The sequence below is a fragment of the Bison bison genome, unplaced genomic scaffold, assembly GCF_000754665.1.
Source record: "Bison bison bison isolate TAMUID 2011002044 unplaced genomic scaffold, Bison_UMD1.0 scf7180017864163, whole genome shotgun sequence".
Lineage (NCBI taxonomy): Eukaryota > Metazoa > Chordata > Mammalia > Artiodactyla > Bovidae > Bison > Bison bison.
In genome coordinates, this window is record NW_011494735.1 from 4,119,913 (window position 1) to 4,146,918 (window position 27,006).

The window sequence follows — 27,006 nt, forward strand, 5'->3', positions numbered from 1 at the left end:
GTCCTGGGTGTTCTTTGGAAGGAATGATGCTAAAAGCTGAAACTCCAGTACTTTGGCCACCTCATGCGAAGAGTTGACTCACTGGGAAAGACTATGATGCTGGGAGGGATTGGGGGCAGGAATAGAAGGGGATGACAGAGGATGAGATGGCTGGATGGCATCACTGACTCGATGGACGTGTTTGAGTGAACTCAGGGAGTTCGTAACGGACAGGGAGGCCCTGGCGTGCTGCGATTCATGGGGTCGCAAAGAGTTGGACACGACTGAGCCACTGAACTGACCTGAACTGAACTGGAAGCAACAAAATATGAGTGCAAACACAAGTGGTTCAAAGAAAACTTCATTAAATGCTTTGGAAAGACTGGCTAAACATGAGTCATTTTAAAAATCACAGCTGATAAAGAGAGACATTACATAATGAGAAAAGGGTCAATTCTCCAAGACACATAACAATGCTTCATGTGTACATCTCTCACAACACTGTCAAACTACATTAGGCAAAAATGGTAAAACTCAAGGAAAAATAAAAATCACAGTTCACAGTGTCATACTTCACACCCAAAGGATGGCTATTATGGAAAAAAAAAAAAAACGGAAAATAAAAAGTTTATTCAAGATATGGAGAAACTGAAATTCTCATGCATGGCTCATGGAAAATATGAAACAGTACAGCTGTTGTGGAAAAGCTTCAGGGTTCCCCAAAAAGTTAAATATAAAATTACCTTGTCTGTGTGCTCAGTTGCGTCTGAATCTTTGTGACCCCATGGACTGTATAGCCCACCAGGCTCCTCTGTCTGTGGAATTTTCCAGACAAGAATACTGGAGTGGGTTGCCATTTCTTACTCCAGGGGATTTCCCAACCCAGGGATAGAACCCATGTCTCTTGTGTCTCCAGTATAGGCAAGTAGTATCTTTACCACTGCACCGCATGGGAAATTACAGAATTATCATGTGCGTGCATGTTAAGTCACTTCAGTCATGTCTGACTTTGCAACCCCAGGCTCCTCTGTCCATGAAATCCTCAAGGAAACACTGGACTGAGTTGCCATGCCCTCCTCCAGGGAATCTTCCTGACCCAGGGATTGAACCCACTTCTCTTACAGCTTCTGCACTGGCAGGTGCGTGGCTTCTTTACCACTAGCACCACCTGGGAATTACTATAAAATTCAGCAATTCCACTCCCATATATGTATCTGAAAGAACTGCAAGAAGAGATTTAAACAGATACTTAATACACTGATCTTCAAAGCAGCATTAGTCACCACAGCCAAAAGGTGGAAACAACCCAAATGGCCAAATTGATAAACGAAATGTGGTATATACATACAACACAATATTGTCTTAAAAGGAATAAAATTTTTATTCACGCTACAACATGCATCCTGAAAACTGTATGCTAAGTGAAATAAGCCAGCCACGTAAGACAACATATTCTGTAATTCTACTTATATAACGTATCTGGAATACACATATTCATAGAAAGCACAGAAGTTGCCAGGGAGGGTCTAGAAGTGGGAGAGGAATGGTCAGTTATTGTTTAGTGGGTACAGGATTTCTTTAGGATGAAGTTCTGGACATGTACAGCTTCCCTTGTGGCTCAGCTGGTAAAGAATCCACCTGCAATGTGGGAGACCTGGGTTTGATCCCTAGATTAGGAAGATCGCCTGGAGAAGGGAAAGGCAATCCACTCCAGTATTCTGGCCTCGAGAATCCCATGGACTGTATAGTCCATCAGGTCACAAAAAGTAGGACACAACTGAGCGACTTTCACTTTCTGGACATGTATAGAGGTTATGGCTGCATTGCACACTGTGAATATACGTAAGGCCACTAAAATGGTTTAAATGGCCAATTTTCATTATTTTGTGGTGGTTGTTGTTCAGTCCCTAAGTAATATCCAACTCTGTGCAACCTCATGGACTACAGTAAGCCAGGCTCCTCTGTCCTCCACTGTCTCCCAGTTTGCTCAAATTCATGTCTGTTTAATTGTTGATGCTACCTAACCACCTCATCCTCTGCGTCCCCTTCTCTTGCCCTCTATCTTTCCCAGTATGTCTTTTCCAATGAGATGGCTCTACGCGTCAGGTGGCCAAAATACTGGAGCTTCAGCATCAGTCCTTCCAATGAATAGGGTTGATTTCCTTTAGAAGGGCTTCTCTGGCGGCTTAGAAGGTAGAGTCTGCTTGCAGTGTGGGAGACCCAGGTTCGATCCCTGGGTCAGGAAAATCCCCCTGAAGAAGGAAATGGCAACCCACTCCAGTATCCTTGCCTGAAAAATTCCATGGACGAAGGAGCCTGGCAGGGTACAGTCCATGGGGTCACAAAAAGTTGGACACAACTGAATGACGTCACTTCCCTTTCTTTTTCTTTCCTTTAGGATTGACTGGTTTGATCTCCTTCCAGTCCAAGGAACTCTTCTCCAACACAATTTGAAACATCAACTCTTCCACTCACTAGCCTTTATAGTCCAACTCTCACATCTGGACAGGACTACTGGAAAAACCATAACTTTGATTATATGGACCTTTGTTGGCAAAGTGTTAACTTTTTTAATACATCTCGGCCTGTGTAACTTTCCAAGGAGCAAGGGTCTTTTAATTTCATGGCTGAAGTGACCGTCTGCAGTGATTCTGGAGCCCAGGAAAACAAAATCTTTCACTGCTTCAATTTTTTCCCCTTCTGTTTTCCTTGAAGTAATGGTACTGGATGCCATTATCTTAAGTTTTTTAAACGTTGAGCTTTATACCAGCTTTTTCACTCTCCTCTGACACCCGCAAGAGGCTCTTGAGTTCCTTTCTGCCATTAAAGTATCATCTGTGTATCTGAGGCAATTGGAATGGTTTTAGTCACTGCTTCCTGTGTATCTGTCCATAGACTCATCTACTAGAACTAATCCCTTCAATCTATTTGTCACCTCCACCGTATTACTGTAAGGGATTTGAATTTAGGTCATACTTGAATGGCTTATGTGTTTTCCCCTACTTTCTTCAACTTAAGCCTGAATTTTGCTAAGGATCTCATGATCTGAGAGTTCATGATCTGAGCCAGTCAGCTCCAGGTCTCATTTTTCCTGATAGTACAGAGCTTTTCCATCTTTGGCTGCAAAGAATATAATCAATCTGATTTCAGTACTACTATTTGGTGATGTCCACGTGTAGTCGTTTTTTGCATTGTTTGAAGAGTGTGTTTGCCATGACCAGTGTTTTGTGTTGTATACTTTAAAATTTGAAAGATGCTGAATTCGCTCTTATCACTGTACTGTCATAAGCTTAACAGGATAATGTGGTAGACCTAAACTTTCAGGATATTCATTCATTATTTATTGAACATCTACATGCAATTTATTTATGTAGGCACTTGAGACTTCATATGCCTTACAGTCTTACATACAACAAACGTTAACATATTGTGCTAATATTATGTATTCTTAGCTAAAAAACACTTTAGAAAAAGCAGAATGAAGGAAGACAGTGGGTTCTATTCAATACAAAGGTGAAAATAGACCTCATTAAGATGACACTGTCATGCAGATATCCAAAGCATTCCAAGCAAGGAAAATGGCCTAAATGCTGAGGGAACATTTGCTGTTGTTCAGTCACCAAGTCATGTCTGAGTCTTTGCAACCCCATGGACTGCAGCATGCCAGACTTCCCTTTCCCTAACTATCTCCCAGAGTTTGCCCAAGTTCATGTCCATTGAATCAATGATGCCATCCAACAATCTCACCCTTCATCACCTTGTTCTTTAAGAATTTTAGAGGAACACACCTGGACTGAAAAGGGAGGCCAGGGTACTTCCCTGGTGGTTCAGTGGTTAGGACTCCAAGCTCTCACTACTCAAAGTCCAGGTTCAGTGGTTGAGTGGCCAGGGAACTAAGACCCCACAAGGCATGTGATGTAGCTGAAAATAATAAATAAAAAGGAGGGCCAGAATGGCTGGAATGCAGTGAGCAGGGAGAGAGGTACTGGGAGGTCTAGCCAGAGAGGAACTAGGAGCCAAATCACAGAGGAACATTTTAAGGACTGAAGCTTTACTCTAATAGGAATGGGGAGTCATAGCAGGACTTTGAACAGAGATATGACAGAAACTCTGACAGCTGTGCCAAGAACAGACTATAGGGAGGCAGGAGCAGAAAGCATGGAGACCTATTAGGAATTACTCCAGTGATACAGGCAGAAAATTAAAGTAGTGGGAGTGGTAATTAAGTTGTCAGATTCTAGATATAGTAGACAAAAAGATTTCTTGCTGTACTGGCCGTAGGGTGTGAGAAGAGTCAATAATTTCAAAGTATTGGCCCTAAGCATTTGAAATGATGCTGATGCTAGTTGCTGGGGCTGAGCAGGTGGTGGGGAATGCACAAGGGTAAAAGAATTCAGCCTTGGCATGTTATCTTTGAGATGCCTAGCAGACATTCCAGTAGAGATGTCTAGCTGCCAGTTAAGCCTCTAGTTGGAGAAAAAGGTCTGATTAAAGTCTAGTAAGGTTAAAATCCTCTAAAATTAAACAAATGTTCTCTGAAACTTAGATTTAAAAATAAAACAGCCTAAAAATCTTTTAGGTTTCTAAATCCTAATTTTAGTCAGATATCATCTGCTTTAAAGACCATCAAAATGGCAAAAAAAAAAAAAAAAACACCACTATCCAGGAGGGTGGCTTAAATATAAAATACCAGCAATTTGTTATATTGCAGATATATGGATTTATTATTCACACCATACACAACAGTTAACAAATCATAAGTCAAACAAAAAAGACAAACTGCAAAGTCTTATAAAAACTGTGTTTTATTTTCAATACAAGATAAATACCATGCTCGTTACTAGTGCAGTTTAAAGGCCAACAATGGCCATATAGCAAACTGCTGAACAGTCACCTAAATGCTAAAGAAAGAAAAGACAGAAAGTAAACATTAAACACAAAATTGCAATTACAATCATTTTAATAAAATGGAATGAGCTTTTTAATAGAAGCTAATATGGAAGTCTATTTCTCATGGACATCAAAAAGATGTGTTTATTTGATCAAATATCACCTTACCTTTTGCACAGAAATTTTATTGTGAAGTCACCATAGAGTCAATAGCTAAAATTTTAAGACTTTCTTTGGCCTTCTGGTATTAGATAAAATTATTTACAAACCGTGGTTCAGTAATTCACGTATACTGGTAATATGATACAATTTTTTGTTAAGGGCTTTCCATTAAAAATTGTAAAACAACTTTGTAAGGCTGTACAAGGCTGTAAACTACTTTGCTAATATATCATGGAATGAAGAGGAAGGAGGAATAATAGACCTTTTTTTTAAGGCTAAAGTCATCAATGTTATAGATGCATTCCTTAGAACACATTATGATTTACCCCAAAGGATCTTTTCCCATTAAATACCACCTGAGTACTACAATTTTCAAAGTAAAAAAATAAACATGAATTCACCATTTTAAAATAATTTAACTTACAAATGCTGGGAAGGATTACGCAGTAACAATGAGACGAAAAGAACACATCTTCCAAATGAAATGTTTCCACTAAAGGCAGGGTCTGTCCAATTATGAAACTGATGTAAAACATTTACATCTATGGCAGGAGTTTTAGGATACTCCCACATGAAAAACTCTCTTAAGTATTTACTGTCTGCAGATACCGTTTCAAGATTTGTGTGACTTCAATTAAACTCTACTTAATATTTTTAAAAACTCCCATTACAAGAGGCTAATTAACATAGCAGGAAGTCTTTAAAACATTAAAATCTATATAAACCTAACCAAGTGTTTATATGTCCCATAAAAAACCATAATAGCTGCACATTCAGAGTGAATACCAACAACCTGAAACTTTAAAGAAATTGGTTAAGACAAACCTAAATCAATCCAAACACAATACAACTGCCTATTGAGTATTTATAAAACTTCATATTACTTCTTTCTGATTCCAAGAAAGAAGAGTATAAGAACTTCCTCCCAGAAGCCTAGACATTTTAAAACACATTTTCTATTTCAGCTTACAATTATTTTAATCCTGAATCTTTTGAAATCTCTAAATCAAAAATCTCACATTACAAACACAAGGAATGCTATATTTAAGGCCACATCTTAATAAATTTATAATTTTTGGTTTAGTGTTTATTAAAAAATTAGTCTAAGGCTTCTAAGAGTCAAGTTGCTAAAAAAATAAAACACATACACCAGTGTTTAAACTGAAGGTTAATGTAGAAAACAACAACACAAATACTGTAGAACAGAAAAATAGAATGTTTGCTACAAAAATCCCACTTAATATATTTCAGCACAAAAAATGTCTAATGTGTACAATGGATAAGCGTGCACTTAAAAGTACATACAACTACAGGAAACATTACAGATGGCCATGGGATGCAAACGAACTTAATGGATAAAATTTAAAAGGCAGTTATATGTAAAACAGCTAGGATCTCAATACTGTGTTCTCAGTAAAGAATTAGAACATAAACTTCCTCTTAAAAAAACAAGCTAATGCTTAAAACACAAAAGTGAGGCCATCTTACAAGATACAGAAAACACAATGATCATTCAGGTATGAAAACCAAAATGTCGAGAGCACTGCAACAGAAAGTCTTGCAGTAGTATCTCATTGTATAAAACAGTATGTATTTAGGTTATTGGCACATTTTAACACATAAAGGAAAAAAAGTCTTTACCATTCCAATTATTTTCCTCTTTCACTATAAAATGTTATACAACATTGATTAAAACCGCCATGTTTAAGAACGGACCATAAACTAGTAGAAAACAAAGTAATAATCTCCATAGGAGAATTAACTGAAAATAATACCTTAAGCTACAATCCATAAGTTTTTTGTGAACTCCAAATTGTAGTTAACTGCTTAAGAATATTCTAGGTAAATGGGCTAAATTATGATCATTAGCCACTGCAACTTACTCCAAATCTTGCTTATGAAAATCGACAAAACACTCACAAATTTATACTGGAATATCCTTTCCAAAACCTATGTCCTTTAACCAAAAGCACATTCAATTCAAAGGGCTGCTTCAGAAGTAACACCATCTAGGTGCTGTATCACTCATTCATAACTTTACCAGCTAAAAGGAATGTGACTGCATAGCACTAATAAATGCTATGGCTTAAAATTAAACTCAAGTTTTGATTTCATAGCCATTACAGTTATTATTAAAAAGAAATAAAAAAGATCTCTGGGACTCTTTTTTGGTGTCCATGTAAAGATGAATCTCTTTGGATTATTTTTAACATTAAAAAAGTTTTCAGTAACATCAGCCCATTAAAAAAGGGGGGGGGTATGAAGAATAAAACAAAGCTTGCATTTTCACCTTTACTGTTATACATTCATGTATCAGATGAAGACTTTGCAAAAACTGGTCAAATCTAAAGTTATTCCCTTTTGATGACACTTAAAAATTATAGACTAACAGCAAACAAGTATAGTACACTCACATTGTCTGCAACAAAAGTACGTAATGAGATCAGCCAAGCGGGGAGAAGAATGATATAGAATGAGCAATTTAAAGGGTTCCACTGATAAAAAAAAAATGAAAACATATATGAAGGATTTAATTAGTATAAAACTTCCAGTTTTCATTTCAAATTCAAGCACAGTTAAGATTTTTATGATTCCATTTTTAAACTTTTCAGAGAAAATTGTATCCTCATGGACATTTACTTACCTTTTAAACTATTAACTAATTCCCTTGTAATATTTATGTCCATACTTCTTCGCATTACGGCATTGTAATATTAAAAAAGCTAAGAAATAATAAAAACTAACACCACCTATACACAAAGCAAGAAAACTGATTTTGATACAACTTTCAAATGTTAAAAAGCCAACTGCATTTTCAACAAGACAGAACACTTAAAAAATCATTTCTGAGAGCAAATAGTTCTGATGAACACCAGTGATTCCATGCATTTACCCTAATCACAAAATGTTTTAAAATAAAACTGGCAATATTTGGAGCAGCTAATTCTATAAGAGCTAGTACGATGGTGGACAACATGAAAGTGAAGAACTGCAGTTCTCTGGAGGGCTTCTAAGGTTGCACGTTATGTTATACCAGGGTGCTTCAACTAGCACTGTCCTAAAATTTAGCTATACTTTAAAAATGTGTATTATCAGAAGATCTCTCAAAGATAATTAGATTTTAAAAACATTAAAAACAAGCTTAAAGGTTTTAACTCAAATTCCTGAAGCAGTGATTCAGAATGACCTTCCTAAACTGACACTCTGCCTATGCTGATTAAGAACACATGCTAGCCAGGTGCTTTTAATGTGGGCTCATATGCAAGGCAGGTTTGGAAAAAACCTTTGATTAACTAGATAATTTTAGCATGAATTAAACAGACTGCATGAATACACAGAACTCCTTAAACTGTGGAGACAGGTACACCTATAATCTCCCATTACACATACAGGAGAATACAACCCAATGTTAATAAGCCTCACACCCTTCAGAAGTCTATTTTCTGTAACTGGAAAATAAAACTAAGGCTTTCTTTACTCACATTTGTCTGCTGCACGGCTGCCTATATTTACATCGCCCATGGCTTCAAAAATAAACCATAAGCACTATCAATATAAAATAGCAAATAACCGCTGCATCAAATCAGAATTGTCAAAATATTTCTTCAATGCTAGCAGTTTACAATTAAGCGTTTCAGTACATGTGTCTTGTAATTAAGCTGCATTACTATAGCAAATCACGTGTAGGTTTCTACTAAAATGTTAAAATCACAAAATCTTTGTTGACCCCTAACACAATGACTGGATTGCTATGTCGTGAAATTTCAGTTTTTTACAAGTTTACATACCATTCAGCAAAGTCACAAGCTTAACTAGGTAAAAACAGCTAGAAAAGCAGAATATAGAAATATTAAATATCCAGGTAATCACCTATTCTAATATCAAAATCAAGGGCAAGAGACACTTAATTAGTATGTTTAATTCACTGAACGCAAGATTAGGTTGATGCATATCCAAAAATGCTATTGCAATGTTTTTTTTTAACGACAGTATAAATGTCATAGTAACATTATCTTTAGATATTGCTGAACACAAGACTTTCCCTGAGGTGTAAACATCAAATAACTTGAACAGCTTTACACATCAGCCCCATTAAACAGTTTATTACAACACTACATCTATTGTAATCAAAGTGGTGCTGTTTACAGACATTATCATATGAACATTTTTTTAACAAGAACAAACTACTATAAAACAAGCATTTACTTGACGTTTTTTTTTTCCAATTGCTTGCACATTATAATGGCCAAATGTATATAACCAGTAATAAAGTTGCAAAAGCTTTAACTTTTTAAATCACACAGGTTTCCTTCAAATAAAACAGTTAAGCAACATAAAAAATAAAAGTAGAGCTACTGGTTACCATTTATGCAGATTTGCTTTATTCAGATCTATTCCTGTTCATTTTATCCATGAATCCTTACAGGTTCAGTTCAATCACAAGAAGCAAACTGCTGGATAAGCGTCATTTTTCCAGAAGACTGTTTTGTCTTGGAAGGTGTTCCTCTTCCTTCAGCTGTAATGTGTCAAAATTTATGATGTAGATTTTGCTATTCCCCATAATACACAGAAAAACGCTGGCTTAACTATACATACACAGTCGTGCATCTACGTCACTGTTACGTATTCTAACACAAAATAAGATAACTGAAACAGTAGCTGCCTTTGTGATGGAGAATGCTCCCAATTTCTGTGATGATTAAAAGAGACATTCTGATTTCCTTCTTCTTAAGTATTACTGCCTTATAAATTTAATGACTGAAACAAATGAAATTGTAGCAGCTACTGTTTCTGTGAAAATGGAAACATTTGTAAGTCATTTTCTAAAGTATTCATACTACAAAAATGGAAAATGCCTGTATGATTTTAATGTAAATATTTTTCATTCATCCACATAAATTCTATATAACTCATAAACAAATGAGAACTGAATATAAATGCAATAAATTATTTTACAAATTAGTTGTATTTGACAGTATACAGGAACTTCTGCAAATATAAATCAAACGGACCTCCATGTTACAAAACTTGTAAATATAAGCTCAGTATGCACATGTAAATAAATATGACATTCACGTACAAATCTTTAGACATATACAAATTTATAACAGTACTGTCACTCTATTTCACCTATATCAAAATATCTAATGTATATAAACTAAACCAAAACAAGCTAAATGGGAATCTACAAATATCATTGAAAATTCACAAAAAGGAAAAAAAAAACCCAATAAATGAGATAAACTAAAATTTTTGGAATACATAAAAATGCAAACTTCAGGTAGAGGTTCACAAAGGAAACGTATTCAATTAATGTGATATTAGTGACCACTGAAACACCAGTTATTTGAAATATAAATTCCAAGAGAGCATGTCAATAATAAGATGATGTAAGAGGCAAAAGGGCACAATGTTTAGTGACAGTCTTCCATAAAATTAAGAAAAATACTTTTTGCTCTACAATTAAGAATAATTAGTATTCTGTCACAACTAACTATAAATTTTCTTTCATGTCCTTTCCTTCTCAACTAGGGTGTAAGCATCTTAAGAGCATCAATACACATACTCACATTGCCTAGCAGTAAAAACCTAAATTTTACAACTGCAAAGAGAAAAGCAGACACTATAATCCTGAAACTTTTGAACTATTTTTATTTGCCCTTATTTTTCATATAGATACTTAAGCCTTTTTTAATGCTAACTTTTATTGTACTTTATCTTATGTTGATAAAGCTTTTGAATTATTTCATGGAAAAAATCTGGAAGATGGCTGGCTTTCACATATCTTTACTACTTTTCAGTACACTTAAACAAACTGGTATTGAAGCATTAAAGAGAGACAAGGCATATATTCTAACCAAAAAAAAATTAATAGGAAATTCACAATTCTTACTGTAAGAGAACGCTATCGCCCTAATTATTCTGTCATACTGAAAGGGTTAATTAAGAAGGAAAAATTAAGTCACAATGAGCAAAACAAAAATACCCAACCCTTCCAAAAACCATATGGCATATTCTGCAATTTTATATCATTCTGAATGGAGAAGTTCTACTACTTTATATGTAAAGAATCCTGTTTGTGAAATTACAACATGTATCTTTAGGATGAATACATTTATTGTTTGCTTTAAAGATAAGACTTTTACTACTAATAAATCTCTAATTTTCACCATACAGACATAAAATCTGGGGGATAATCTGACAGTTTTTATTTCTATTTCTAAACACTTTACATGTATCCATTTGGAAATACAAATTTTACAATCTCAAAAAAAGGCAAAATTGAAGGCAATACAACCCATTTCCAATAACCCAATTCCATATTATAGTCTCAAATTTCTAGGCAGAAATCTACATAAACAAAGATATAAAAAAGAAGCTTAAAAGTAACAAATACATTCAGTGGTCATATTTTCAGAATACCATGCAGTCAAATCTATAATGTCAAAGCTACACAATGTCTTGCTTTAGCTATCAGTTATAGAAGGAAGATCTATGTAAACAGATGTAAAAAAAAACTGAGACAGATGGAATCTATGGCTCTTTAATGAGTATATAAAGTGATCACTAAGTTAAAATTTCAATACAGAGAAGCACCTGGATTTTGAGATAAACCCAAGAATGATGGTGTGGGTAGCCTATCCCTTCTCCAGGGGACCTTCCCAACCCAGGAATCAAACAGGGGTCTCCTGAGTTACAGGCAGATTCTTTACCAGCTGAGTTACCAGGGAATCCCAAGATAATTTAAGATCAAGTCAGTATTAACAACTCAAATAATGAATGCTTCTGTTAGAAATTTATCCAAGAAAATGTACTGGTATCAGGTACTTCATCTTTCATGAAGTAACTGATCCATATTAGATATGGATCTTTTACAGGTTTTCACATTAATATACTGAATTTGAAGGATTCTAATTTATTAACTCAGTATAATAAAATTCACTTTTTATCTGAAAATTTCAGAGAGGAATGGAGATGAGGTGGGCAGAAGACAGAGAAGTATCTAAAACAACTCTTTAAAATCAACATCCCTTCTTGCATTGACTAGAACATAGTACACAAAATCTTGCTTATGGTAGATATTTACAAAAAAACCTCCTTACTACCAAAACATTTTGTACTTTCATCTTTCCACTTCTAGAGACAGTACTTACCTCATTTTAACTAAAGAATTTTATTACACTATGAAATATAACATGACTGCTGCTCCAGGCAGTCCACTAAATGGCAGAAATAAACTTCACAAAGAAATACTCATCTTTGCTCCAAAATCTGACAAAATGGCCATTTCAAAATAAGCTGTGATTTAGAGTTAAAACATGCTACCACCAAGGCATTATATTAGTAAATCTGGATAGCATACATGACACCCTTACTCCTTTTTTGGTTATTAGGCTTCTTTTAAACAATGGTAACTGTTCATTCTAATTAAGTATTTATTCAAAACAATCTCACAAACTAAACCAATGGTAGCAAATTTTACACTGAAATGAAGGTGAGAGATCAAGGTGACTCACATTGGTACTGATTTTTTTTTTTTTTTTTTTAAGAAACAGGGAACATTAATTATTTGTAAATAAAACCATATTCTTAAACCACAGTGAGCAAAACACACTACACATACATTCTAGGGATCACTTACTACCTTATTTTCACTGCAATTAACATATCTGTGTAGTCACACAGGTTTTGCTACTTCTACTAAAAGCAAGGAAAATTAAAAGTGAGAGGTAGCATATCCAGATGAAGCAGTTAAAATATATGGGGAAACCATAAACACAGGGATGGGTAATATTAGTGATCTCAGATGACCTAAGAATTGCAGAAATAATTTTTAAATCTCATCACCACCGGTATCATTCATCAGATAATTAGAAGTACTTAATTTTCAACTAAGACTCAAAGTAACACTAACTTTTAAGGAGATAAAACATCTTAACATTTAAAAAGAACATTCGATTCTTTCGGCTTTTTTGGTTTGTTTTTCCCAAATTAATGCAAAGCTAAAAAACTGAGTAAGGAATGTAAAACACCCTAAATCTTATACAATGACAACAAAATCTAAGATCATAATACTTATGATAGGAGAAGAGAAATCATATAGCAAAGGAAAGAATAATTATTTAACCTATACCCCATACATGATGTTTAAAAATCTAATCAAAGGAATGGATAATGATTTGAGAATGTGTCAAGTCATGTGTCGGGAAGAGGAAAAGCATGAATAAAAAGTATTTTTTAAAAATCCTTTCATTACTCTTCAGTATACAAACAAAAGCAGAACCATTAACAGAAATTTGCTCAACAGGGTTGTTCCCAACAAGTAATAACAGAAACATGAAAGAAAATAACTTTGAAAATAAAATTATTTCTGTAAAAAGCATACAATATTAAAAACACTGAACTACTTTTGTTTTGCTCAGAGTGGTCTGAGAATTGAGGCAGAAATTACAGAATATGAAGCACAATGTATTTACATGCTGAAATTCACAATATTGATATTCTCATTAAAATATTATATATTTGAACTTAGATATTAAATGCTTTTAGAAAAACTAATACATTTTTTAAATGAGAGAATGCAATTAACATTACCAACAGTTCAAACACAAAAAAATTAAGATGGGACAGACATTAACAGCTTGCCAACATCATTAAGTTTCCAGTTAAATTAAGAACTTGCCCTTTTAGCCATTGATCACTTTAATAATAGGTCACATTATTGTTTTATTTGTATACAGACTTAACAGTGACATTCACTTCAGCTTCCAAATTACTCTTATTCCATTTAGTCCATTTAAGGTTTACATGAAAGTTCAAAAGGACTCATATTTTAAAACTTCTAAAAAAGGTCAATAGACCTTATTTTGATGGTGATTAAATATGAAAATATTTTTATTTGCTTAAGAAAGTTTTTCACTTGGATATATTTAATCCCAATTCCCCCCACCCCATTTATTCCATGTCTACATCAGCAATAAATACTTTTTGGTATATAGCAAAGGTACAATATTCCAGGTTAACAAAATTTTTTGCACTGGAAATGCGTATGTAAAATTTTGCTTGGATGAAGGCACATAACAATATTACAACTCAATTCTGATTATAATGTACAAACAAAACATGGGAATTTTGGTATGGTACACATCAGCGATTAAGAAAAAATGCCAACAATATTTAGTTTGCAAGTTAAGAATTCATAGTTAATGTCTGAATGTAATGAAACTCAAACCATGATATAGTTAGGTGTACCCATTACTGGAATGTAATGTTAGTTAATTTAAGGTATTTAAAATTAACAATGGGCTTTTCAGAAAGAGTTTACCTATCTATCTATGCTAGTTTAACTAAAACCAGTAAGAAAACCTGTTAATTAACTTTGGATATAAACTGGTTCAGAATGCCCCTAATGGGCATGTTCAGTCCTGGAGAAGACTGAAAAGGTATGCAAGTTCCATTCTCATGACTTCAGTAACTAGCAGCTTGTTGGTAACTGACAAAGTCTAAGTAAAAATATAACTTGAAGGACCTGTATCTTACTTTAAATGAAATGACTGATGAACATTAAGCATTTCACTAAGGTGGCCATAACTCACCTAAAGCAACTGATGAGCACTGGGAGTTTTTTTTAAGATGGGATTAGGCCCATTCAACTTGGGGAGAGGTGGGGGACTACATCTAAAAAATCTAATGTTTAGTTTTACATGACACAACATTCAATTCTTACATCCAAGAACAGTATCAATTCCAAAAAGCTTAGTTTTAAAAGTAAAAAAAATTTTGCCTTATATTAAAATAATGTTTTGAAAATCGTATTAAGTTCTATAATACAGTACATGGAGAACTATTTTAAAATTACAGTTTGATATATATTCAAGATGCATATTCAAAATGCAAGGAAAAGCATTCAAACTTGCCTTTCCCTTCAAAAAGCTCTTAAAACTGTAAATAATGATAACTTATTTGTAAACCACAAAAATAAGACTTACATTGCTTGTTTTCTAAGTAGTATTACTTAAAAAATGATCTCATTTGCTAAAATATATCTACTTTACTTAAAGAAACTGCTATTCTGTCACAGAATTACACACAAGTCTTTGGTTTTGCCCATAACAATCTAAACACTAACAATTACTGAATTTTCAAAAGTATTTACCAATTTTAGTTATGGAAAATAATCATGTAAAGAGTAGTAACCTATAAGGGATTTGTTTTAGTCTAATTTAATTTGGATATGCCACCAACCTATGAAGAAAAAAAATCTGTTTACAGAATAACTTTTGTGTCACATGCACAAGCCTTATAGTGCCCTCTTCCCACTCTTCACATGAATAAATGCTGTTCACAAATATAAAAATAAAATTACACGTGAAAATGAAGTATAAACAGACAAACTCTTCCCGCTTTATGAAAAATGTACACAATAGTTTTAAAATACAGAAAAAAAAGACACAATGATTATGGTTTATGAATGAAACATCAAAGAAGATTACTTCAAGGTTATTCTAACCTGAGATGTATGATTTGATACAGCTTAAAATTCTCTATATGGAATACTTGAATTCATTTTAACTGAGTAACTTTCTTATCTTCTTTGCAAATCAAAGAATACTGTTTCTTTTCTTTTAAAAACAAAGCCCAGATGGCAGGAAAAGTGTCTTTTCTTTAGAAAAAAAAAAAAAGTTTTTCTCAATGCTAACAAACCACCTTCCAACTAGCAACAAGTGTCAGATTGTCTATAAAATTTTTAGGGATAAATAAAGTTAGTTCAAGGAGAGAAACTTTAAATTTATTTTTTGAAGTCCAAGCATATTATAATAAGAATTAACTCATATTTTATACTTTAAATCACATGCAAACTATGTATGTGATTAAGAGAATTCCAATTTTTAGATTTTAGAAGTAGACAATGAGTCCTCTTGATTATTTTCTTGCTTTCTTAGGATCATTAACAGTCTGAAACCTAAAAGCTGTAACTCAAACAAGCAATATTTAAGGATAAGAGGTCAAAATGTTTACCTGTCATTACTCACCTGTCATTTACCTCAGATGATTCCAGAAGATTAAACTCAGAACAAGTAGTTGGACGATATAAAATGTGGGTATATACTGTATAAACAATAGCCTTGGAGTTATAATTACTATTAATAATAGGTATGCTAAAAACAACAGGAACAAGGAATACCCACCTTCTAACGATGACGATACTCGCGCTCTCGGTCACGCTCTCGATCCCGGTCTCGGTCCCGGTCCCGGTGTCTCTCTCGTTCTCGGCTTCTCTCTCTGTAATAATCATCATGACGATCTCTACTGCGGGATTTATGACGCCGACTCTTTTCTCGTGATCTACTATGATCCCTTTCTCTTGATCGTTCACGTCTTCTAAAAGAAATTACTGGATTAATGCTCTCCATAATTAGCTTTAAAATTTAGTATTTTGATGTTTAAAAATACCCAAGGCAAAAAAGTAACCTACAAATATAGTTTAGACTAAAATATCCTGAACAGACAATAATGATTTATCAACTCAGCAACAACCAAGAACTAGAAATCCCATTTTAAAAAATATTCACCTAAAAATTGGGAACCAGACACATCATGGCAATACATCATATCATCTATTATAACCAGGAGCCTAAAAGAGACATGCAATATTTACTGAATGAAAAGCAGAAAGGTAAAGTAGAGAAAATCTCATAGAACTTGTGTTTTAACCAAAAGAATATATAGAAAAGTAGTTTTTTAGAAATAAAATTCATGAAATCACTCAATACACAATGAGACTTAACTACTTAAAATTATCACCCATTACTGTAAACATGTATGTAAATATTAATCTTACATTTATAACTAGCCAAAATATGGTTCATCGTAAGTGCTACCCTGCTAAGAAACTTTCCAAAGAAATATATACATATGTATGCTTGGAGGATGGTAGTGCTGAGAAGCATGGTGGGACGCAAAGAAGAAACTTAGTAAACACGACCACTAGAAAAGATTGATAAATTATTCATACTGTTATTTAATAAAGAGAAACGCTGCATGAACTTCCTTTAGAAACAAACAAAAAACAGGTACGTTAACCAAAGTATGTATCTTAGAAATCCTACTAATCTAAGTTCTAAAATTCACAATTAGGAAATAACTGCCTATTAGTTTAATCCCTATTTTGTATTTCTGCACCAGGCAGCTCAACTTAGCAAACATTATTAGGTGTTAAGCTTGTGACCAAGGTAGAAGTTATTCTGGACTTAAAAAGTTAAAAGACTATGTAAGATACAGCCTTTAGCTATGAAAATTTGTTCAGATTCAAAGATCCTTAAACCGGGTCACAAAATTAATAATTATAAAGTTGGGGACCATGACAAAGACAAGCTCCTTTTCCTAGCTTAACGAAGATGACTCTACCACCTGGTAAGTATACTAAAGACCGGAAAGTATCATGTCAAGATTAAGCTTTACCTTTCTAAAATATGTAAAATTTCAACGTTAGCAGTAATGCCAAAAAAAGAATTGCCTAATTTAAAAAAAAAAAACCCTAAGAAATGATCATAAACTCTCTTGTTCAAGAAATACTTATTTAGCACCCATTCTCTACATCATTACCAACACAGTAATCAACAAGACAGGTAAATAAGACCCCTCCCATTTTGCAATGTGTTCTACTGAAAAGAAATAAGAACAATAAGTAACAATACTTAACAACAATAAGAAAGAACAGATTGCAAGAAGAATTATTAAAGAAATAATCAGAATAACCTGGGAGAAGACCCCCTCCTAGAGGGGGTCTTCAATCCTAGAAAGATTGAATTGAGAAAAGAACAAGGAACAGCTATGTGAAGAGTCAAGGAAAAGGGCTCCCAGTAGAAGAAATAACAAGTGTTAATACAGAAACAAGAGTTTCAAGAGGAAGAAAAGGGAAACCAATATTGCTAGAGAATAGTGAGCAAGAGAGGTACATAATGAGGCAAACCGTATCATACTGTTTACAATGTTTACATTTGCATTATTACATTTATTCTAAGAATTGTGAGAACAACTGAAAGCCTTTGAGGTGTTTTAAGCAAGCAAACACCTGACATTTATTAAATAACAACAAAATCACATTAGCTGCTAAATAAACAGTAATAAGTAAAATCAAAGTCCTATAGAGTCCCAAACACAATATTTTTCTCTATTTGCAAAGCAGCAATTTTATATAGACATGAGACAGGAAAGTTTTACCTTGATCCAGAACCATAAGACTTGGATTCAATTCCATGCAGGCAATCTTGCAAAGAGCTAATAAGAACTTTGCAACGATCATCAGCAGATACTTTGGATTGTTTAATTAAAGAAATTGCAGTTACCAATGTCTCAATAGCGCTCCCATAATCACCTGTGAGTGGAAAGAGAGAGGTTTAAGTCAAACAAATTTTGTTTTCAAAAATATCACCTAACCATTTGAGGCAACCATTTTAAAAAAGCAAAGCACTTCAAAATGATTATAGACGATGTCTTAATTTTTTCAGTTTCATCATTTTGGGAAAGGCTTTAATGTACATGAAGTTTGTTATTGTTATAGCTGTATGAAACATGTGATCATTTAGTAAATATAGGAATAAATGAGCTGCCTTGAGGCCCCTAAGCCATTAAATGTCAGGGCTAATACTTAAATTTATACCTAAAATGTTTATATTAGGGGTATTTCACTACACTGTGACATACAGTTTCCTTCCATGCCTTTTAAATATAAGATAGATAATGATTGGGAAATATAAAAATAACTACTACATGTAGATGACCCATCTTCAAAGTTGTACTTAAAAGCTTTAGGTCATGCCTAGACTTCCCTGGTGGTACAGTGGAAGAGTCTGCCTGCCAATGCAGGGGACACAGGTTCGATCACTAGTCCAGGAGGATCCTACATGCCTCGGAGCAACTAAACCCACGCGCCACAACTACTGACCCGGGGTGCTGCAACTACTGAAGCCTGTGTGCCTAGAGTTTGTGCTCCGCAGCAAGAGAAGCCACCACAGTGATAAGCCAGTGCACCGCAACTAGAGTGGCCCCTGCGTGCTGCAACCAGGGAAAGCCTGCCCACAGCCAAAACAAAAATCATTTTTTAAAAGTTTTAGGTCATTCCTAATAACATAAATAAGAAATATGAATACAGAGAGAAATATACAAACCAGCACTGGCATCAGACACAGCTCTTGAAATAGCACTGCTTGAGATTGCCCTATTTCTATTCATGATTTCTTCAAACTCAGCTTCACTCAATGGCGTTCTTGCAGTATCCATTTCCCTATAAAATCAAAATAAACCTTAAATCATACTCAAAATTCTAAATTAGTCATAACTGTGTAATGCAATTCAAATAACTGCTTTTGACAAGTGCCTCAGAGCTAACAGTTATTTTCTCATATTGAAATATACTATTTTTCGTACAGAGCAGGTGCATGAAAAATTCCCTTGTACAATTATTATCTTTCAGCTGAAATAAAGTAGCAACTTAAAAATATCTTTCTGGAGGTCAGAAATGCTATATCTACATAACTGCAATAAAATATTTTTAGTCATACAAAACCATGTAAAAAATTGTTTTGATGTCTGTCTATATATGTATGTATATCTAAGCAACCCTACACAAGCCAGGGCCAAAATCTGGTTTCATTTATATTTGGATCCTTTAGGCACAGAGCCCAACTCACAACAGAAGAATAATAAATGTCTAACTAATAAAATTTCAGGAAGGACAATATCTTAGACCTATCTTGTATGCCCCACTGAATCCCCAGGATATCTGGCAAATAAAAGACCCTCAGTACCTACAAATATTTACTGAAAAAAAAGTAACAAAATCCCAAGATTTTCTAAAGCTGCTGGACAACTTAAAAAATTGTGACTACATGTGTAGTACAGAAAAGGTAAACATTTTGCCATCTTAGTTATTAGTTACTAGGTAGGATGCTGAATCAAGGCAAGCAGAAGCAGTTCATTCAGATGAGATGAGGAAGAGCTAATACAACCTTCTGCATGTTTATAAGGTATTACTGTTATTCTCAAAACTTTATAAGCAGTCTAACCAAATTACAAGTTTTCCAACATCCATGTATGATTTCAGATAAATTCTGTGACTCATACCCATCCTATTTCTTTAAAAAAAAAAAAATCAGTTTTCTCCCACTTCCAATTAAAAATTACTCAATAATAACCAAGTATCTATACACAAATATTTTTAGAAAAACTGGTACTACAGAAATTCTATTATGTTAGAAAAAAGACATGCAATTCAAACTAAACTTACCAAACCAAGCCACCTAACCCACTCCCACACAATGAACACTTAACAGATAGGTGCTCACTGGATTTAAGTTGAATAGAAGAAAAATTGTGCTACCTTCCTAGATATAACATTTCTCAAAAGAAAACAAAGTATTTCAGGCACAGTGTCTATGGATAGATAACTGTCAGAAGACTTTATCTACAACATCAAATTTATTTCCCTGGCCCTGTACCCTTGTATGAAATTAGGCAGATGCTCAAATCCATCCCTGCAGTACATTGTCAGACAAACTGAAATACAGAGTAATTCAAAGATAACAGTAAAAGAATATAAAATCAAGAAACTGAAGGGGACAAATTCAAGTAGTTTTTAAAGATTAACACAGCTCTCCAGATTACGATTTGAGCATGGATAGCTTTAAAAGTCGGAGAAGGCGATGGCACCCCACTCCAGTACTCTTGCCTGGAAAATCCCATGGACGGAGGAGCCTGGTAGGCTGCAGTCCATGGGGTCGCAAAGAGTCAGATATGACTGAGCGACTTCACTTTCACTTTTCACTTTCATGCATTGAAGAAGGAAATGACAACCCACTCCAGTGTTCTCGCCTGGAGAATCCCAGGGGCGGGGGAGCCTGGTGGGCTGCTGTCTGTGGGGTCGCATAGAGTCGAACACTACTGAAGCGACTTAGCAGCAGCAGCAGCTTTAAAAGTACTTTAGTTTCCATGCAGCTTTTCTCTAAGGATGGCCATTAACTATTTTAATTCCCATAAAGCCTGTGTTTTACAAGTCTTTGTCTACCCAAAGATGTTTATAAATTATTTAATGTCCCCACTTTAATTAAAAGTTAGTAATTTTGCTATACAGGACTCCTGATAAGCATGAGATACTATCTAATAAACTGACCTAATTTCTAAAACAATGAAGAAACTTTAACTTTCTATGTAGTGTCATCAATGGTAGATGAATGATATTGATGTTAAAATTTTAAAAGTAGCTGGAGGATCCCATTAGCTTGCTTCAGTATCTTTATCAACCTCTTTTAACTTAAAAATGACAGAAATAATGTGACTTGCCCTAAAATCACAAGCCTGTGGAAGTGGAAGAGCTGGATTATTCCCAACCCTGTTCAGTATGTTTTTCACCGTATCATACTGCTTCTTGTAAGAGAAAACATACACAACGTTATGTATCGGGAAAGCTCCTAATTTTTTAAAACTTCACAGACAAGAGTGAAAAATAGCTTTTGCAGATCAAATATACTAAGTCTACTTTTACAGACGCATACTAACTTACCTCCCAGGAGGCCCATAGTCACCCCTATCATATGGCGGAGGCCGGCCATATGGATCTGTCGGTGGTGGGCCTCGGCTATCTGATGTAGGCATGCCGCTGTTAGTTGGTGGAGGAAAGAAAGCTGGGTTCACATGTGGAGCTGGCGGTGGGGCCCCTGGAGGTGGTCCAGGAAGATGCGGAGGAGGAGCGAGTGTAAGGGGTGGCCCAAGAGGGCCAGGTGGGCGAGGCGGAAAGGGGCCTGGAGGTGGAGGTGGTCCCTGTTGTGGCGGTGGTGGGCCAGGAGGGGGGCCGTAGCCTGGAACTGGAGGTGGAGGACCAGGAGGAAGCGGACCCAATGGAGGCTGCCCAAAAGGCTGTCCAGGAAAAAGAACTGGTGGTGGAGGGCGATCTCCCCGATTAGGAGGCCCAGCTAAAGGAGGAGGCAGAACCTGACCAGGAGGTGGAGGACCTGGCGGACCGGGTGGGCCTGGAGGACCTAAGGGTGGGCGCGGTGGAGTCTGTCCAGCTACAGAATAAAGGGGGGAGACAGAGAGAGAGAGAGAGAGAGAGAGAGAGAAAAAAAACACTTCAATAAGGTGTTTTAATCTTCATGCTACAATTATACTTTTAAAGCATAACTCATAGACCAAGACTCTTTCTCTTTAAATGAAACCCATATGGTAAATGCTACACTAACAAGTTACAAGGATGAAGTATATCCTTACACATTTAACTAGCTCAATTTAATGCTTAAGAAAAACTACTGAAACAAAAACTTTAACAGATTACAATGCTTAGAGATAGTTTCCATCTTTCAGCATACACACACTTCTTACAGTGAAATCACCCACCTTATAGTCTACTCTGATGACAAGCTAGAAAGTGAAACAAGGAAAAATGGTCTTGAAAGGATTTTTTAAGAGGTAAGAAAATAAGACGGATGTAAATATTCTATATATAAGTCAAGCAAGTTTGGAGAAAAATAAAGACCTTTTAGGCCAAAAATGGGTAATTCCTCTATGCTGTGCCCCATATGCCATGGAATCCTAGTTTCCAGGAACAAAGGCCGAGTTCCTTTAACAAGATGCTTGATCAAATTTCCTGGATTCCAAAAATAGCATAACAAGGAGAGTAAGTCACATTAATAATGCATTACTTGAAAAAGAGAGAAAAGGAAAAGAGGTATTAGGTAGACACATTTTATCCATGGCAATTTAAGAAAAATTTTACCTGGAAAAGGTGGAGGTGGCCCTCCTGGTCCTGCTGGCCCAGGAAATCTGTCCCCACCAGGAACAGCCCCTGGAAAACGGCCCCGTCCTCTACCACCTTGTGGAAATGCTGCACGTGAACTGCCTCCCGGAGGACCAGCTTTACCTTCCCCAGACATTTGTCCTGATTGTGTAGCTGCAAATATCCAAATACTCATAAATAGCATTTATTAAAATAGTTATCTGATATGTAACCACTGTTAGATATTAGAAACAACTCTAAATCAAAGTTTATGTATACTGCTTACTAACTTCCAGATGCCTTGGGCCCGTCCAAACTACATGAGAAGTACCCATTTAGGAAAACCTTCACATCTATTTAAATTCTTTTGAAGTCTCAAAGATCTAGGCTTAAATGTATTTCTGATAAACAAATAATGAGTTACTTTCAAAATACCAGTATTCTGCAGCAGCCAAGACCAAAATTCTCTAACAGAAATCTAAATTTCAGTAAGTATAAATCATTCAAACTTTTTAACATTCATCAGTTAAGTTTTAAGTGCTAGAACATTAAGAAAAACAACCACTCAAATTTCTATTAATTACATTATCATTCATTTATCTCTTTAAGTGATAACATTTTTAAGTATATAATGGCAAATCTTTTCTATAGTCACTTTACCAAGTGGTGATAGGTCTTGGTGCCAAGCAGAAAATCAACGAATACTTTCTGGTTATCAGTAGTTTCTCCCCAACCATAACAGACATCCACATAACTTTCCTTCAACCTAAGGATTAGAATGTAGTTTCTTCCTTTCTTTAGGATGGGAATGACAGGATAAGAATGGCAGGGCTATAAAACTTGCACACTGTCGTATAATGTTGGGTCTGTAACATTTAGAGAAAAATGGGCATAGGTTTCCAGTACACGGAACCAATCATAATCAGTAATTTAAATCAAACTCAAAGCATGGATTTTCTAAAATGGATTCTCCAATGAACTAAATATAAATCTTAAGATGACTTCTCCAATACAGCATATAACAAATGCTAACAAGACTGGTTAAAATGCACATCTTTTAATAAAAGCCTCTGAGGGGGGTGCTTACTTTTCCTGGACTGCATTTCAAATTGACTCAGGAACTGTTTATTGCATGGAGTTACAACAGGATTCTGACCATGAAGCTCTCTCTTAGGCAACAGATCCATTAACTTTTTTGAGGATGCTTCAGATCCAACACCAACAAGGGCAAACCTAAAAGGTGTTTAAAGGGATGTGGGTAGAAAGTGAGGAGGGATTAACTGTTATTGCAGTTATTAAAAATGAAATGATTTGAATTTAATTTTACCTACCAAAAAAACCCAAAATATTTCTTAGAATACAATGGTCACACTTCCAGCTCTAACTTTTTTTATAATAACACATCATATTATTCAAAGTGTACAGAATTCAATGCTTTGTTTGTTTAGTATACTCAAGAGTTTTACAATCACAGCCACATCAATTTTAAGAACATTTTCATCACTCAAAAAAAAAACCCCATAACTGTCAGCTGTCACTCCATTTCCTCCCATCCTCCAACCCTAAAGAACAAATCTGTACATCTGCCTATTCTGGACATTTCATTAAATGTGAATAACACGGTGTGTGGTCCTTCATGGGGACTAGCTTCTTTCACTTAGCATGATGTTTTCAAGGTTTAATGCATGTTAAAACATGTGTCAGTGATTAGTTCTTTCTCATGACTGAATAATATTTCATTATATAGATATACCACATTTCCTCAAAATCCACCAACTGACAGGCATTTGGGTTGTTTCCAGAACCCAAATTTAATTATTACGAATAACATCACCATAAAAAGATGCTCAATATCATTAGCTAACAGGAAAATGTAAATCAAAATCGTAATGATACCACTTCACCCACTAATCAAAAAGATAATTAACAAGTGCTAGTGAGGATGTGGGAAAAACTAGAACCCTCATACACTGCTTGATGAAAAAATATATAATAGTACAGACACTCCGACAAATATCCCAGTAGCTTCTTAAACGGTTGAATATAACAGAGTTAAAATATGATCCAATAAATCTCCTGGGAATTCTCTGGCGGTCTAGTGGTTTGGAGCTGGAGCTTTCAGTGCCATGGCCCAGGTTCAATCCCTGGTCAGGGAACTAAATCCTAAAAGCCTTATGGCAGCAAAAGAAACAAAACTCCTGAGTGTATACATGTACCTAACAGAACTGACTGAAAATATTACGTTCATACAAACTGGTTCATGAATACAGAGGAGGAGTATTCTTAAGAACAAAATTAGAAATTTTTATAAATGCTGATAAATTTAACTTCTTTCACTAAAGATTTTTCTGTCTATATAAAAGGGTGGCTTTGGAACAGTTGCAAATCATACGGGAACTACAGTGTAATCTATTTAGATAAAAGAAACAATTTCCTTAAAAAAAATGCTCATTCTAAAACTCATATATGAATATTCATAGGGGCCTTATTCATAATAGCAAAAATGGAAACCACCTAAATGTCCACCAAATGATGGATGAAATTTTCAGAATTTCTAAATTTTTAACATTTTAAATGTGGTGTATTCACATAGTATAATATTTAGTGGAATATTAATATTTTTAAAAAATAAGTACTGACACATGTTACAACATGATGAGACCTGAAAATCTGCTAAGAGCAAGGAGCTAGGCACATGGGACCACATTCTCTATGACACCTCTTCAGAACAGGCAAATCCACAAAGACAGTTGCTAACAGACACAGGATTTCTTTTGGGGGTGATCAGAACATTCTGGAAATAGACAATAATAATGGTTGTACAACTTTATAAATAAAGTCCACTGATTTGAATTCTTTAAAAGGGTGAATTTTATAGTATGTGAATTGTATCTCACTAGGAAAAATAAATTTAGAACAGAAAAAAAATGAATGAGTGTCAATTCATAAAGTTATATAATATTCTAAATTATTCTCAGAAGGTCTCTTAGGAGTCTTTACTGCCTAGTATTCAAAATGGTCCTTTAATTAGATCCTGGTCAACAAAGTCTGCTGTTTGATTCAAGATTACCTTGGGTCACAACATTTAGAGACAATTTAATTAATTCACTAATTTAATTGAGCACCACTTCCTATATGCCATGCCTCACTTTAGGGTTAGGGAATACAACAGTGAACAAAGCTCTTTTGGAACTTACAATCTAAATCTAGTAGGAGACAAGACCATAAACAAGTAACATACAATGTAAGAAAAGCGGAGGAAAAAGGAACAGTGATAGGAGTCGAAGCTCTTGCACAGTGTGGCCAGATAAGGGGAACTCAGGCAGAATCCTGATTGAAGTGAAAAGATCCCAAATGTGGATATTTTGGGGAAAAGTAAGTCAAACAGAAGAAAGAGTGTAAAGGTCTCAAGTAGCAATATGTCTGAGGAACAGCAAAGACTAATTAATGTAGCTGAGCAGCATAGCAAAGTAAACAGCAGTAGGAGATAAGGTCAGAGATGGTAACAGAGTGGGGAAAACAGGTCTTCGTGCCTTATAGACCACAGTGAAGATTCTGGGTTTTACTCTGAATAAAATGGACAATCAATAGAACATTCTGAGGAGACAAATACTGATGTCACTTTTTTTTCAACTTCTGCTATGTCTCTATATAGACTGTAGAGAATTAGAGTGAAGGCAGGTACATCAGGTAGGAAGCTACTGTTCAAGTAAGAGATAACAGTGGCTTGGACCAGGCAGTAGAGTGGAGTTCATGAAAAGCAGTCAGACTCTGCACATGTTTGAAAATATTCCTAGTTATTGCACACTGGCACACTGGATATTAAATAAGTACATTAAGCATATTTTTTTACTTTATCATTCTGTAGTTAGCAAATTATCTTCTAAAAAATCCAAAATCTATACCAGAGATTTAAATAAAACATTATTTCTAATAGACAAAAACTGAAAACTCAAATAACCAAAAATAAGAACTAATGGAAAGAACTAATACATTAGAGAAGATGTATATTTATTAATTTTTTTACTGTGTATCAAACACACTATAAAACGTAAATTGCAATCCTATTATTTTTGCAATAAAAATAAAGCACTAGGAAAATACCTGAAAGTATATTCACTAAAATGACAAGAGTAATCACCTACAGATGATGACATTCTATTTTTTTACTGTCTTACTTTTGGACATCTGGATTTTATAAGTAT

General features: G+C 34.9%; 1 protein-coding gene across 1 annotated transcript in view; it reads right to left on the bottom strand.

The window, feature by feature from the left end:
- Positions 1–4,766: 4,766 nt before the first annotated feature.
- Positions 4,767–27,006, bottom strand: part of CPSF6 (cleavage and polyadenylation specific factor 6, 68kDa) — a 31,589-nt gene continuing 9,349 nt past the window's right edge. Inside the window, exons 5-11 of the mRNA XM_010841626.1 lie at positions 23,889–24,034; positions 22,802–22,975; positions 22,562–22,672; positions 21,593–22,097; positions 19,203–19,318; positions 18,256–18,409; positions 4,767–16,410 (exon numbers count right to left, since the gene is read on the bottom strand). Of these exons, the coding sequence (XP_010839928.1) occupies positions 16,224–16,410; positions 18,256–18,409; positions 19,203–19,318; positions 21,593–22,097; positions 22,562–22,672; positions 22,802–22,975; positions 23,889–24,034 (1,393 nt within the window). The 3' untranslated portion in view covers positions 4,767–16,223. The remainder of the gene's footprint in view (positions 16,411–18,255; positions 18,410–19,202; positions 19,319–21,592; positions 22,098–22,561; positions 22,673–22,801; positions 22,976–23,888; positions 24,035–27,006) is intronic.